Consider the following 15402-nt stretch of genomic DNA (forward strand, 5'->3'; position numbering starts at 1 on the left):
CATCCACCTGCCCATAAAAAGCAAGTCTAGAGTGAGAGACTAGGGTGATGTCCATTGTTTCCAGGTTCTCTTCTCATTATCAGACTTTTGTGGGTGAGCTGAGAGGTTGTTGGACCCGGGGTGAGAACCCAAAGGCTGAGAGGGAGAGAGTTAGAAGGAAAATTAATTGATACTGATTTTTATATATTCGTAACTTTGTTTTAACGTAGCTTTTTATATGTAACTGTGTATATTTCTAATACAGTGGTACCTCGGGTTAAATACTTAATTTGTTACAGAGGTCTGTACTTAACCTGAAACTGTTCTTAACCTGAAGTACCACTTTAGCCAATGGGGCCTCCTGCTGCTGTGTCGCCGGAGCACGATTTCTGTTCTCATCCTGAAGCAAAGTGCTTAACCTGAAGCACTATTTCTGGGTTAGCGGAGTCTGTAACCTGAAGCGTATGTAACCTGAAGCGTATGTAACCCGAGTTTTCGTTATATACCTTTAGGCACCAGGCAAAAACATTCCTTTTCAACCAGGCCTTTGGTTGAGTTAATTGACATCCTCTGCCCTTTTTAAAATTGGAGGGGGTGGGTTGGGGGGTTATTAGGTTGTTGTTTTTATTTTGATTGTGTATATTGTGGTTTCATATTTTGCTTTTGTTCTGTGAACCGCCCTGAGACCTCCGGGTATAGGGTGGCATAGAAACTAAAGAAATAAAATAATAATAAGTTGTCTGTTGCTTCAATTTTCTGTACACCGCTTAGAGATATTTTTAATAGAAAAATAGGAATTAAAGATTCAAAAATAATCAAATATGTTTCCATCTTTGCTTTGTGCATTTGTGCATTCCAGATGAAACCTGCAACTATGAAGGAATTAAGAGTGCTTGCTAAAATGATATATTACACTAATAATGCTTTGCATTTTACTAACCCTATTATCAAGAGCTCACAAGTGTGTTATTTATGTGTTATTTATTTATTTAGTTAGCTATTCTAAAAGCTTTAAAATAACTGGATGAGGTTGCAGTACACCAGCAGTGGTGTGATTGCATTCAACAGTTTGTTCTTTAGAATAATGAGGCATTGAAATGCCAAATTACTGTTGTTTAAGTGGCTTCGGTGAACATCTGCTGTTGCTTTTTAAAAAATGTTGGGAAAGACTTTACATTGCACAGAATAACTATTTTTGGTCACTCCACCATTTTCATTATGTGTTGTTGGAAAGATAGTTTACTTTGAAGTGTCCTTTGGGTGCATCATTGAACATCTGTACCTGAGTAGCTATGCTTTATATAACTGTAAACAAAAATACAGGCTGTTGAAACTGATGCTGCCTGGCAGTTCTCTGACCTGACTGAATTGAATGTACCTCCCTTTACTCTAGTTTATAATTTGGCGAAAACAGAGGCTGTATGAGTGTGTCTATGGCAGGGTGACATGCCCCAATAAACATGGGGGAATGTGCAGTGTATATGGAGACATCTAGATGAGAAATGCACTAGAGGTATTTTAGGAAAATAGCTGGCTTGGTCCTTTAATCCTTATGAGTGCCTAGGCTGTTCAGCTGAGCACCATAGTCCATATTTGAAATAGCTTATTTCCCCCCTATCAATTTACATCTGCCCTGACCTACTTCCCCCCACCCACCGCTTGTATCCTATACTAATTTATGTTAAAGCATTATAACTTTTAAAAATGCATATGCGCTCTCTCGCTCTCTCTCTAAAATGACACATTGTTGTATGTGGTGCTAGTCCTACTCAGAGTAGACCCACTGAAGTTAATAGACCTGGCTGGCCTATGTTAATTTCAGTGGGTCTACTCCCAAGTAGTACTTGTTGGATACAATATTAAAATATAAGCAGACATAGAACCATTCCCAACCATAGCAGGAAAGCAACTAAGCTGCAGTATGCCCAGGAAATACAGTCACTGAGAAGCTATTTTAAGTAGGTATATTTTAATGTAATTTTGAATACTGCAGATGAAGAATCCAACAATGCATCCTTTGTGGGATAGTTTGATAAGGGTGTGGCCTCTACTGAGAAGGCCCTGCCGTAGTGTCAGTATTAAAGGGAAGGCATCATCCGTTTGCATCATAACATGCCCATATCCTCTGCATTTGTGTATTGCCCCAGAAGCACAAAAAGAGAAAACAGGTATCTTCCGCAGCTTCTTTGTATGCTATCTGGTAAAGTCAACCTTGAAACACATTTATATGAATTATTCTGTAGACCAGGGGTCAGCAAACTTCTTCAGCAGGGGGCCAGTCCACTGTCCCTCAGACCTTGTGGGGGGCCGGTCTATATTTTGAAAAAAAATACTAACAAATTCCTATTCCCCACAAATAACGCAGAGGTGCATTTTAAATAAAAGGACACATTCTACTCATGTAAAAACATGCTTATTCCCAGACCGTCCGCGGGCCGGATTGAGAAGGCGATTGGGCCGGATCTGGCCCCCAGGCCTTAGTTTGCCTACCCGTGCTGTACACTCTACTGCTGTTTTTAAATGTTGCCCGATTGTTGTGTTAAGGGCGATTTTACTACTGTTTTAAATCAATATTAGATAGTTTTTATTGTTAGTTGATGTATCTTCCCCATGGGAGGAAGGGTTGGATATAAGACAGATGAAATAAAACAATCCACACAGTATAGTTAGCATAAAACTGGAATGTGCATGTTACAAAACACCATGGCCTGCTCTTTACAAGAAAATGCTGTTATCTCTTTCTAAGCAATATTGCTTATGTTTAAATTAATCTGATAATAACATTCTTTTTCTTTCATTCTTTTTACTGCCTGATTTTTTTAAATTTGCTTCAGGACGGTGTAAATGTAGGCTTTAAGAAACGGTGTTCAGAAAACTCTACCAGACTTTATTTTGGTTATGGCCAACAATTATAACTGACACTGGAAAACACTCTCAAAGAGTTTCTCTTCTGTGAGTTACCAAACCTCCCAAAACTTTAGCTTGCCATTGTTGCTGCTTGAGCAGCAGCTGGTGTTCCAGTGCTGAGGGAGATGTGATCTATCCATTTTCCTACTGGCCCTGGAAAATATACCGTATTTTTCGGTGTATAAGATGCCCCATATTTTGGGGGACTCAAATTTAAGAAAATGAAGAGAGATGGCCCAGAGTTGTTGAGCTTTTTGTGGGCAGGGTTGCCAAGAGTTCACTCACCAAACACGCTGCCAATCACACGCATCACAGAAGCAATGAGGCGTCTGCCCGCTCACCACCAGCAGCTGGCAAGCGCATGCCCAATTGACGCCCAAGCACAGCCCTTGCCACATCCAAAAATCACCCACCCAGTCACCGCAGCAACAGCCAATCCAAGGCAGATCTTGTTGCAGCCACCAATCAGCCACCCAATCGCTGCTGACCAGCTCCTGCTCGCAGCTGCAACCAATCGCCCATCCCCCCTCTGCACTATCCATGTATAAGACGAGCCCTGATTCTGAACATTATTTCAGAGTAAAAAAAGCTTGTCTTATACATGGAAAAGTACGGTAATTTTCCTGGGTTCCTGATGTTAATATGGTTATTAAGTGCCCCGGGGAAGCTCCAGGTGCCCAGAATGATGTCATAGCAGTGTTCTAGGTGGTAGGGAGAAGGAACAAGGGGAGGAAGGAGAGACTCCCTTACCGCTTTGCCACTACCATCACCACATCCTGCTGCACCTAGCTAAATAAGTGAATGGGCGGAAGTGGGAAGGAGGAGAGGCAAGCGTTGTGACTTGCTGAGGTTTGCTCTTATACCGAACCAATGACTGATGAACCTTGGAAACACCCCTAGTAATAATGGACATTCTGTAGAAGCATTTCATGTGGAATTGGCTCCTCATGACCAATTATCTCATTGAAATTAATGGGGAAACTACCATTTTTAGGACAAAGCATACTGAAATAAAAACCTTGCTCTTTTTGTTGATATCTGTTTGCTAACACGTTTATTTCCCTTCTTTTGGAAAAATAAAATAAACAGATCTTGAAAACTTAAAGACAAAAATGAGAAGCACTGTGTCTGTACGAGAAGGACAAGGGGTTGTTCTGCTGTGTGGGCCACCAACTCATTCTGGAGGTAAGAAATGATTGGAAATATTAGTACTCTTCTCTGTGGCAGTAAAAAAACCTAAAGACAAATACTGAATGGTTGCAGTATATTCAGGAGGAAATGTTATTCATGCTATGAAGTCAGACTATAGGTGTTTGCATTGGCCTATGCTGCTCTGAAAGCATGCATTTCAGAATCAAATTAGGCATGACCTAATTTGGCATCATTTGTGTCTTTCGTCCTTGTGTGTTGATTTTTATTAAATAAACAAATAGCTGGAATTGGAGGGTGTGTGTGGAAAATTTCCTCCCATTGTAAATAGGTGGAATGGGACATTTTGGATTGGGATTAAAGTGGGGGGGGGGGACTTTAAGCCCCCTCCTCAATGCTGTGGTTCAAAACTGGCTTAGGAGGCCCTGTGCTAGTTATTCCTTTTTTGTGGGGGGGGCAGGGGCTTCCATCTAAATAATTTTATTAAGTTTATTCTTACTGGTTTCAGAAATGCAAACTCTGTTTCCCCCTTCAGATTACTTGAAACTAAAATGCTTACCACCACTTCAAAACAGGCAGTGGCAAATCTAGCAAAAAGAATGAGGCTTTTTTCCCTTTTTGTGCTCCCACCTGCTGAATGGGCAGGCAAGAGTTCTGTCAGTGGACCATCCACAGACAGAACCCAGCAAAAAGCCCTGAAACTGGGCATTCCAGGAGTGGGGGTGGGCTGAGCCAGCCTTGGATCCACTAGATCCGGAGCTGGTCATGTGTTGGCAATGGGGTTGATTGCTGCACCAGCCTGTAGCTGGCAAAGCAATCAGGCCTTGGTTGGTCTGTTTGTCTTTCCCTTCCCATCTTCCATCATGGCTGCCATGTGTGGCAGGGCTACAGATATTGGGGTAGCCCAAATATTCTGCAAAACCCCACCAGCTGTTGGGGGAAGGGAGTTTGGATTACACTCTAAAAGTCATAATGGATTTTAAGGCCTACAGAAGCTTAGCGTCTTAAAAAGTGCTTGCTGGTTTTCTGTTTCTTTTTTTCGCACATTAGTCAGGGCCGCATATCTAAAAATAGCTTAGGTGAGATTTCCAAACATATGGACATCAAATGTTTTCTTTTTAAACATAATACATTTTTCTTAAATTATATTTGCCATGGGGACCATAAGATTATTCCATGCCACTAAGTAACAGAATTCAAGCCAGACATAGTGAATTATTGAACACCAGATCGAGATCAAAATAGGTCTGCTAGTGCAGCATTTTATTTTACTTTCTTTTTGATCACAAAGTGTGAAAACGTATCCTGATAAATATATAGTTGGCAATATCCTGGTCAGTTTATATTAAAAGTCACTTTATTTACATTCAGCAAATTGTAAATTGGTTTATGATTTGGAGTAATGTATGAGGCAGAAGCTCACACAACTGTGCTGATGCACCTCTGTGAACAAAATATACTTCCTTGTTCATGGCAGCTGTTACAGCGTTGTTAAAGGAATGCTTGCTCATCACGTGTTGCACTACTCATTTGGGAACATCGCTTGCATGAGTAAAGTTCAGAAATAAGCTGTTATTAGCTCCACAAACAGAAGTCCATTTGTGCAATACAACAGACACAAAGCTTTGTGGGATATTCTGTGATACAATCGCCCCCCCCCCCGTATCTGCAAGTTTTCTCAGTCATTGTAATTTTATAAGATACAATACATTAAATAAATAAATAAATAAATATTCAGGAGAAGAAAAGCCTAAGGAGTAAACCCTACACAAATTCAGAGTCCTGTCCCTAGGGCAGTTGGATGGCACCTTGTACGCCTCCTTCCAGCAACTCCTGCAGCCAAGCTGTTGCCAGACATATTGCTCTGCTTTCTTTTGGACCATATCAGTGAGACCAAGAGGGAGTTCTTATCATCTGGGCAACCCAGGACTTACATCCACACTGCCCACACTTGTACTTTCTCTGTTCCTAATACAGCTGCTTGACTTCACCCCCGGAGGCACGCTTCATTGTCTCTCAAGAGAGATGGATGCCAACATATAATATAGGCCAGGGGTGGGAAACCTGTGACCCTTCAGATGTTGATAGGCATATATCCATCACCCCCAACCAGTATGATGGATGATCAAGGGTGATAGGAATTGCAGTCCAGCAGCATCTTCATGTTACCCAATCATAACATAGACAGCAATCACAGGTAGATATAGCTGATTTTCTTAGTGTGATTGTTTAAGATAATCTTTCTCCCCACTAAATCTTTCCCCCAGTATATTAGGCACCAATATATTGATTTCTACAGAACCTGGTCTGTGTTTTATCTTTCAGGAGTGCCAAACAAATTTTATCTTTCAGGAGTGTAAGGCAAATGCTGATAAAGAATAATTAAAGTGACATGACCTACTTCATTTGGTAAAGTTTAAACTGTCACAGGTTGTTTTATTGACAACTTCTGTAATGATCTACAGTCTCCTGCAAGTTGTAAAGTGAAAAACATTGATGACAACTTAATGGGATATTTGGAGAAAACCTATAGATAATGAAGTAGACTTTGTTTTGTAACAGAAACTTGGTGTACTTAGTGTCAGTTCAGGCACCAAGTACAGCCTTTATTGGTTTGTTCATTTTAAACTTTTGTAGCCACCCTTCCATTTCACAACTTCCAAGACAGGAATATAGGAAGCTGCCTTGTACCAAGTCATATATATGCTATAAGAGCCACTATCCTGTAATATTACATATGAGCTTGTTCTACTGATGAAGCCTAGGATGGCGAAACAAGGCTAATATTCCGGAAATCCTTGTCTTAGACTCTGTGAAAGGATTCTGTGGAACTGTAACAACCCTTCATGTGGATTATTGGACTCTATGAACAGACAGGTAGAATAGACACTTATACATGTGTGGACCTTATGCATGAACTGACTAGAGAATGAACTGATCTACTGGGTCTTCTGCTTTTTTTGTTGAACTTTATGAAACTTCCGTTGAAATCTACAATTTGATACAATGAATAGTATACCTTATTTATTCAAAAGTACAGCTGGTTACATCTTGTGTGTTTATTCAGCATCCTCTTTCCAGCAGGAGGTGGAAGCCTATAAGTAGGAAGTGGAAACAGCAGTGTTTCCCATTGTCTCACTCCCAGCCCAGTCTCATCTCCTGAATAAAGGGCGTTTGGCCCCTTGCTGGTTTATAGGAAGAAAGCAGTACCAAACCCTTGGCAGAAACAGCAGGGTGAAGTTCTGTTTCAAAAGCATTATCTGAAGCCCTGCTGGCTATCTCAGGCCATCAAATGTGGCTGCTTGTTAGCTTTGCAGCTCCAGGGTTGCACTGGGCCCATCCCAGAGGAACTGGCCCATGTAGGTGTTGGCCTATGGCATGTGCCAAACGAGTGCAGCTCCCCAAGCATGTAGGTTCGTGGCAGTGCAGTTTTGTGCTGGAAGAAATTGAGACTGACTCCAACTCTTCAGTCATTTCAGTCCTTTACTGACAGGTCCAAAGCCTTAAGGCACTTTCACTATATAGAGGCTTCCACTAGATCCCTAGTAGAAGGTGCAGGCTTCAAATGCAAAGCAAGGGCACCTCACAGCATACATACAGCACAGAGTTCAGTATCAATCTGGCAGAGCTTCCTTGCAGTGAAGCAAAGAGGCAATGTACAGCCCCCTCTTAATATACCCAAGAATGACCACACCCTTGGCCAGTTGCCAGGTCACAGTGACCTACTTGGCTGGTTGTCAGGTCAGTGACCTTCAAACACTAAATCACAAGACCTGCAAGATAAGGGAAGCACATGCACCAGATTTTCCTCAACAGCAATTAAAGGAACCTCAACAGATGCATGGGAAGCTGTTATCTGCCGCCCTGCCCCACCTCACCCCCATAGCAGCCTGATGCTGGATACTGCATGTGGGAACACCGCTGGTGCTGTTTTTCCCCAGGGCTCATCTTGTCTCAGCCCATCCATCAGCAAAAATCAGCAGGTGGAGATTGGTGTACTCTTCAGCTTGCTTGTACTTTCCTAACTTCCTGTATACATTCTAGCTGAGCTCATATTGTCTTGGTTTTAAATGGTCTTCCAGCATTCTGATTTCTCCATCTTTTCCCTTTCATTTGATCCTTTCATTTTTGACAGGTTTTTTCCCCTTTGAAATTAAATAAGATAGAGTTTAATTGCATGAATGTTTTGAAACATGCAGGCCACTAGAGCTGTAATTGCCGGTCCTCTATGTTAAGTGCCAATCATTCTATATCAAGTGCACTTGCTTTTGACACTTAAGTCAGTGGGCCTGAGTTAGTTTAAGTGAATCCATTCTAATACTTAGTGCTTTGTGCCCTAGGTTTCTATTAACATATTTAAAGCATAAGTATCCCTAATACAAATTCCACTTGCCTTTTAAAATGTTTTGGGGAGTTATCTATAAGCAACAGACAGTGGCATATCTTTTTGCCATGTGTTCCTATAGACAGATGGCTGTCAATCATCTACCTAATAACATCATGTGTGAATATGTGCACTGACTTTTAAGCTTTGGACTTCTTCAGAAAACTCTTGTGTGAGGTGCCAAACAGAAGCTGATACAAAAAAGCAGGATGATATTACTAAGCACTGCAATCCAAAAAAAACACATGGTGAAAGGTGAGAATTATTTCGTAATCTACAGATGGGATCTTACTAACACCCACACTAGAAAGCTGTTTGTTCACTGAAATGCATATGCAGGAAGAGACAATTTGAAGATAGTTTCCCCCTCCTTTTTGAAAACGAAACTCTCCAATAACCATTTGGACAGCTATTGGTCAGGATATCTGTTGAAGAAAAGAAGGCAACCAGTATCTAATGATGGGTGAATTCCGTTAATTTTGAAATCTCAAGTATGTGTGTTTTAAATAACTTTTGGGGGTGTCTTTGCTCCAAGAATACTAAACTGACTTGTAATGTTGGTTTCACTTTATTAAACCGATACGTTTTTGTCTGTTTGTGATTAGCCAAGTGACAAATAAGCCATAACTATGGGGAAACAATGCAGAACCTGTAATAAAAGCTTTTGCACATGATATTGGCCCTTGCACTGGGGAGGTTTCTAGAGCTTCATCAGATAAGCTCCTGGGCTACAAAGCCTTTTAACCCCTTGATAGCTTCCTTGGGCCTGCCCATCAATTTTTGAAGTCTTTAAAGTTTCCCGCTGCAGCTGTTTACTTAGGACCTCTTGAGCAGTAAGTCATGTCTACAAATTGAACTACGTTATTGGTTTTTATTATTTTAGTTTGTGATTTATTATCTGCCCTTCAGTGTAAAGTGAAGGGCTAGTTACAATAACATGGTTGTTTAATTTAAAATCAGATAAAAGTATTTAAATAAAAAAGCAATGCAATTTAAATAAGAACAAATGCAGTTTTAATCCAAGAATAGAGGTAGACATGAAAACACATCTCAGCTGTCAAAGGCTGAGGGTAAAGAGGTTCATCTTTAGTACCTGACCAAAACAATAGTGAAGATGGCCAGACGCGCCTCTATGAGGAGGAAATTCCACAATATAGCTGCTGCCAATTTAGGTGCTCTCAAGGGCCGCCACTCCCTGTAGTTCTTAGGGTATTGGAACTACCTAAAAGCCCTCCTCCGTCAATCATAACACCCAAGAGGGTCTGCACGGAAGGAGATGGTGCTTCAGATATTTGAGGCCTCTGTAATTTTAAGGCTTTGAACACCTTGAATTGGGCCCAGAGATAAATTGGCAACCAATGCAGCTTTTGTAATATGTGGGTAAAAAGAAGTTCAAAATGGAACCCTGGTCACTGCATTTTGGTCCACCTGAAGCTTCAGAGTGGTCTTCGGGGATAGCCTAATACTGTATAGAGGCAATAATCCAATCAGAAAGTTACCAAAGCAATGGAGTACAATGGCCAAGTCATCTCTTTCCAAAAGGGACCATCACTGGTGAACGAGCTGGAGCTGGAAATAGGCACTCCTAGCCACCAAGGACATCTGCAATACACTTTAAAATAACTACCTCTGTGTGTGCAGACCTTTATTTTACATTCCAAGCTGTGGAAGAACTTTGAAGGAAATAATATCCTATTTAAACTGGCTTTACAAAGTAAGTAAATTGTACTAGGTAATTGAGTTTCATCAATGTCACAACAATTGATTTTTTTATATAGGTTTTTCATATCTCGACAGAGTTGAAAGTGTTGTGAAAGACGCTAATAATTTTCATTGGTGTATACGTTCATATCTTTTGTTCAATGTTATCTCTGGTTAAACAGACTCTGCACGTTTTGGATGTGTAAAACCTATGTATGAGAGGTAAGCAGTGGATGAGTGTACACACTGTAAGGAGTGATGCCTTTTTGAAAACTGCCTTCAGAGTTCTGGAAAAAAACACAATTTTTGGTCTCCTACCAAAGATTCTGACCACACATTTGCTGTAATGTTTTGTATATGTAGCAACAAGTTATTGTATTCCTGAGAGGCCTGAGTTCATTGACTGAACTTCAACTTTCCTTTTGGTTTTCCTTTGGGACACTATGTAAAACTGCCAGTTCTGTCCTGAAATAGACAGTTAAGGAATTGTTGTAGATATACTTGTGGGAACTTGTAAATCCCCTGTGCATTTTAACAAGGACGCTGTGAGGTTATGCTCGCTGTTACAAACCTCCCTGTCAGTTTTCACTGTTTCACAGCAGAGCAGTGTTACTTCACAAGGGGCCCTGTGTATCACTTCCTACAGTCTTTGTATCATACGTCCTGGAAGAAACTTGCTGAGTAAATCATTTCCACTACAATGTGAAGAGTTTTTTTGGCATACAGTGCGGTTTTTGTTGAAAGAGGAATCTCCTTCGCATCCTGCGTAGTATTGTGAGCAGTAACTCTGAAAAGAATCTGACAATTTCAGTTCCCATCAGTTTTGTAATTCAACAAAAGATGGTGGAATGTGAAGAACGTATTTTTGGAGAGGGAAAAGTCTGAGCTGACTTCACATTATTCTGAAAAAGTAAAGAACCACCTGCCACAAATTCATGCATTTGATGCCCAAAATCTCCAGTTATAATTATGTTACCTCCTTGTGAATGTACTTCATATAAGCCATAACCATTGGAATTGCCATGCCAGTGGTCGTGGTGCTGGACATCTAAGGGGTGTTGACCATATCAACAGGAGTTATGGAAGGCATGAAAAGTAGAAGGGGAAGATTTGACTCTGCAGTAGGCTGCAGACCTCCATCCCTGATAATGCCATATTCTTTTATTTTCTTTCAAAACTTTCCACAGGATTTGTATGTAAAGTTAAGATATCATAAGCTGTAGCAAGGGGTTAATGCAAGCTCAGACTCATTAAGCTCTTTTCCAGCTTTCTTGATTCAGAGACAGGACTGTGAGAAAATAGTTTAACTCCCCTGTTCTTTTTCTATGGGTTATAACCAGCCCCAATATATTTGTATTGGATTTAGTGTAATTTTACTTGATTTATCTCTGTTTTTAACCTGTATTGAATTTATCTAAATGGCAACAGACAGGGAATAGGTTGAATATGTGAATGAATGAATGGTTCCATCCTCATAAACCACTTTACAGAAGTAGTTTGCTCCTGCTCTAAAAATTAAATGGGCTGCCTTGAATCAAAGGCCTACAATAAAGTTCAGAGTGTATATACTGTCTAGAGGATTGTGCCTGTTGTATATAACATGGCATCACCATTTGGGCTCTGAACATAATACTCTGAATGAAAATTCAGAGTATATAATATATGTTGCATTTTAACAAGGCCTTTCACAACATTAACACTGCAGCCCACAAAAGAGAGATTAGTTTTAAGAAAAGAATGGTAAATTCTGTTAAATACTATTTTAAACACTAAACATTTACCCTTAGGTATATTTTATAATGCTTACATAGCTTTATGTTCATAAGTTGTCTCATTTCTTTTACCTAAGAAATTAGAATAACTTTTGTCTTTAATAATTAAAAAAATCATTATAGACAGGAGGCAATTTATACAATCTTCAACTATTAAAGACACAACAGTGTTGTTAAAAAATGTTCAAAGCAATTGAATGCAAAGTTCTTGGGAGTTGATTAAAAGATCCATTTGTCACTTGAAATGGGATATGGTTAATGGAAATGTATTTTTAAAATTGCTTCCCAAAGCATTTTTTCACTTTATACATTCAGAATAAGATAAAAAATGATCAGAGTCATAGCACTTTGAACGACATTGTTAGTCTGAAACAATTAGCTCAGGAATAAGATAAAAAGGAATTAATCCGTCATATCCTCACAGCTACAGGGGAAACTAAATGGACATTTTGTTCGTTAGTTCTGCCCAAATGTGTAAAAGTAGTTTTGCTGGACTATTCCATTTAGAATCCCGGCTTCACTCATAGCAATAGGCAACATTTAACTTGTCAGCTAAGTAACACTTTTTTTTATTATAAGGGCAGAAGTCCCATCTCTCCTTGGAGATTTACTTTTTTCCCTTTTCCCTCAGCAGTGCTGTTAAAACAGAAAATGATGTTACCAAAGTTTAATTTGAAACAAATGACTAACTAACCATCAAATTTCATATATGTCTGAATAGTTTTTTTCTTGTTTTTTAAAGAGCAGATGCTGGCAGTTATCCAGTTTTTGACAGATGTTGCACAAGTGCAAAATTCTTCCACTTTTCCTCCTGTTATGATGCCTGTAATCTTTACCCTCAGTTGACTCGTGATTTCTCTTGTTTACCCAAATGAACGCTACTTTGCCTGAGAAATGAAAGAGAAAAGTAACTCTGGGGAACGGGGAGAGAAAATCAAGGACAATGCCATGAACTTAACATTTCCAAGGATACACAGGGCAGCCTTCAAAATTCACCAGGTTTACCTGGTTATTGACAACTTGTGGCCAAGTTGCCTGACAATCTTTGGATCTTGCCTGTTTTCACACATCCTGTAGATGTGATATTTTATCTGCACAATCTGAGCAAATTTCAGGAACCAAAAAGACCTATTGAAAAATAGGACTTTTGAGCCGCCCGGCCCTAAAATGGCAGCTAGACATTCCGTTTTGGTGACTTCAACCTTGGTTCAAGGAGTCACTTGGCACCTAGCTTATATATCTGAGTTTCTAACACTGCAGGGTTAAAGCCTTCAGTCAGCTTTGGGGTAGCCATATTCCACCCAATATACAAACTGAACTGGAGTGCTTTGCAGTGACTTCCACAAATCCCAAAGTGTTTGTCTCATCCAGTCTTTAGTCCAAGAAAACACACTGCGTGTACCTGAAAAGTATCCCAATCTTGCCACCAGTAAAAAGTGTCATGAAGAGGACTCCACACAGCAGATGTAGACGATTGACTCTTTTAATACAAAACAGTTTGTGGAGGGAGCAAACCTTGCAACAGGTTGCCATTTTAATGCAGAACTAAAAGTGCACACTGCCTGAGAGCTGACACAGCAATTCCTGGTATGGCAAGCCAGGATGGCCAATGCGCTACACTGAGATAGTTACAATTCCTATGTTAAGCAGGGCTACTCTAGAAGGCATCTTAAGGGGCAAATTAATGGCAAGATCTGCAGGGATGAGCAGTTTAGGATGCAGTGGATCTCCAGTGCAGCCAGTGTCAAGTCCAGCTCAGCCACAGATAAACCACAGATAAGCTGGCATAAGTTTCTCATCTTGGCTGAGTTGAATCTGGCTGAAACAAGGCCAGTGTAAGGCTCCCAAAGAGGGTATTCTGGGGGCAGGACCAGACTTAGGTTGCATCCTAAGCTTGTTCGCATGACCTGTTCACCCCACATAGGACACTATTTTAAAGGCTTGGTTTCCCTCTGCCGAGCGAAGTCAGAACAGCAGCAGCCCTTCTGCTGAATGGGGTTTGGTGCTTAACTTATACTGGCTTGCTTTACACCAACTTCTTGTGTATAGGATTGCACCTTAAGAGAATTACTGTGAATAGTACAGTCCACAAAGAAATGGTAGATGCAGTTGGTGCTTCTGCTCCACAAGTAACAGTGATTTGCTGTACTATTCTCTGTTTAATATTTTAACTTCTCCTGAAGCAAACATGACTTTCATCTTAATTGCCTTGCTTTAGTTTCTACACTACAAAAAAAAAAAAAATCTGAGCTGCTACACCAGGAGTGAATAACCTTTCCCAGTGCAAGGGCCACATTCTCCCCTGGGCAACTTTCCAGGGGCCGCATGGCAGTGGTGGGCAGAGCCAGACAGAAAAGTGGATGGAGCAATCGATGCCTATTTTATCTTTGCACAATAGGCTACTTTCTACACAAACTCTACATTCCCTCTATCCTCCATCCAGGCAAACAAGGGGAGGCATTTTCAGAGTTCAAGAACACATTCTACCCAGGCCAAAACACTCAAGGAGGGCTGGTTGGAGAGGAGTGTATGGCCCGTGGAGAATGCTGAAGGCCAGATATAGAAACCCGGAGGGATGTATTTGCCTGAGGTTCCCCACCCCTGTACTAAACAGATTTGTGAAAATCAAGTAGCAGCTATATGGATGGAGCCCTAGATATAGCACGAATGAGTGTGTTGTGTCTCCTTTCAATATCCAGTTTTGGATTTCAATTATGTTGTCCATTTGACTGTAGGTGGAAACGAAACATTAGGAAGATTCCTCTTTGCTTCAGCAGAGAATTTGCCAGCCCTCTTGGAGTTAAATTTTCCACATTTTACTGCACATTATGTAGGTAATTGCTCTCATAACTTTCCTTGTTCTGGTTTTCTGAAGAGATGACATGCATTTTCATTCCTACATCAAGCTGGAAAGTCACCTTTTTGGATTTTATCTGCTGAATAATTAACCTTTTATGCCAAAAAGATTAATGATTTGCATCTGTTTCAAATCAAAATGGTATTGTAAGCATTTCAGAGGGGAAATGGAATTTTGCTTCCAGGCTCACTGTTAATTTCTGGTACAATTTAACATATATCTAAAATATGAATTGTCCACATTTCTAAACCATTCTATATGCATTTGCATTTGAAGGTTGAATGCATTTTTGACAAATAAGGTAACGGCAAAGAAAACAACATTGCATATGGTTAATTCTAAGTCCAACTTCTGCAACATTTGTCATAAACTACATTTAAATGTGGAAAGGCAAATATCATTACATACCTGTGGAAGTTCAGGGGTATTTTCTGAGACTAAAATGGGGACAGACACACACACATACACACACTCTGCAAAAAATAAAACTCCACAATCCTCATGTTTGATTAATTCCAATGTTGACACCTTTTCTAACCAAAATGTTTTGTTTAATTAATTAATTAAAATATTTATAGCTCAGCTTTAATCTCAAGAGCTCAGGGCAGGGAACAATAGCTTCATTTAAAAAAAGCAGAAGAAATATCACATAA

At 40.1% G+C, this 15402-nt stretch overlaps 1 protein-coding gene across 2 annotated transcripts in view; it reads left to right on the top strand.

Annotated features, from left to right (window-relative positions):
• The window catches only part of CNTN3 (contactin 3), a 122757-nt gene that overhangs the window by 44267 nt on the left and 63088 nt on the right, over positions 1-15402 (top strand). Inside the window, exon 2 of one of the 2 annotated variants that reach the window (XM_053378171.1) lies at positions 3976-4071. The exons of the other annotated variant lie outside the window; for it this stretch is intronic. Within the exon in view, the coding sequence (XP_053234146.1) occupies positions 3976-4071 (96 nt within the window). The remainder of the gene's footprint in view (positions 1-3975; positions 4072-15402) is intronic. 2 annotated transcript variants of the gene reach the window in all.

This window comes from Podarcis raffonei, chromosome 2 (assembly GCF_027172205.1).
Source record: "Podarcis raffonei isolate rPodRaf1 chromosome 2, rPodRaf1.pri, whole genome shotgun sequence".
Taxonomy (NCBI): Eukaryota; Metazoa; Chordata; class Lepidosauria; order Squamata; family Lacertidae; genus Podarcis; species Podarcis raffonei.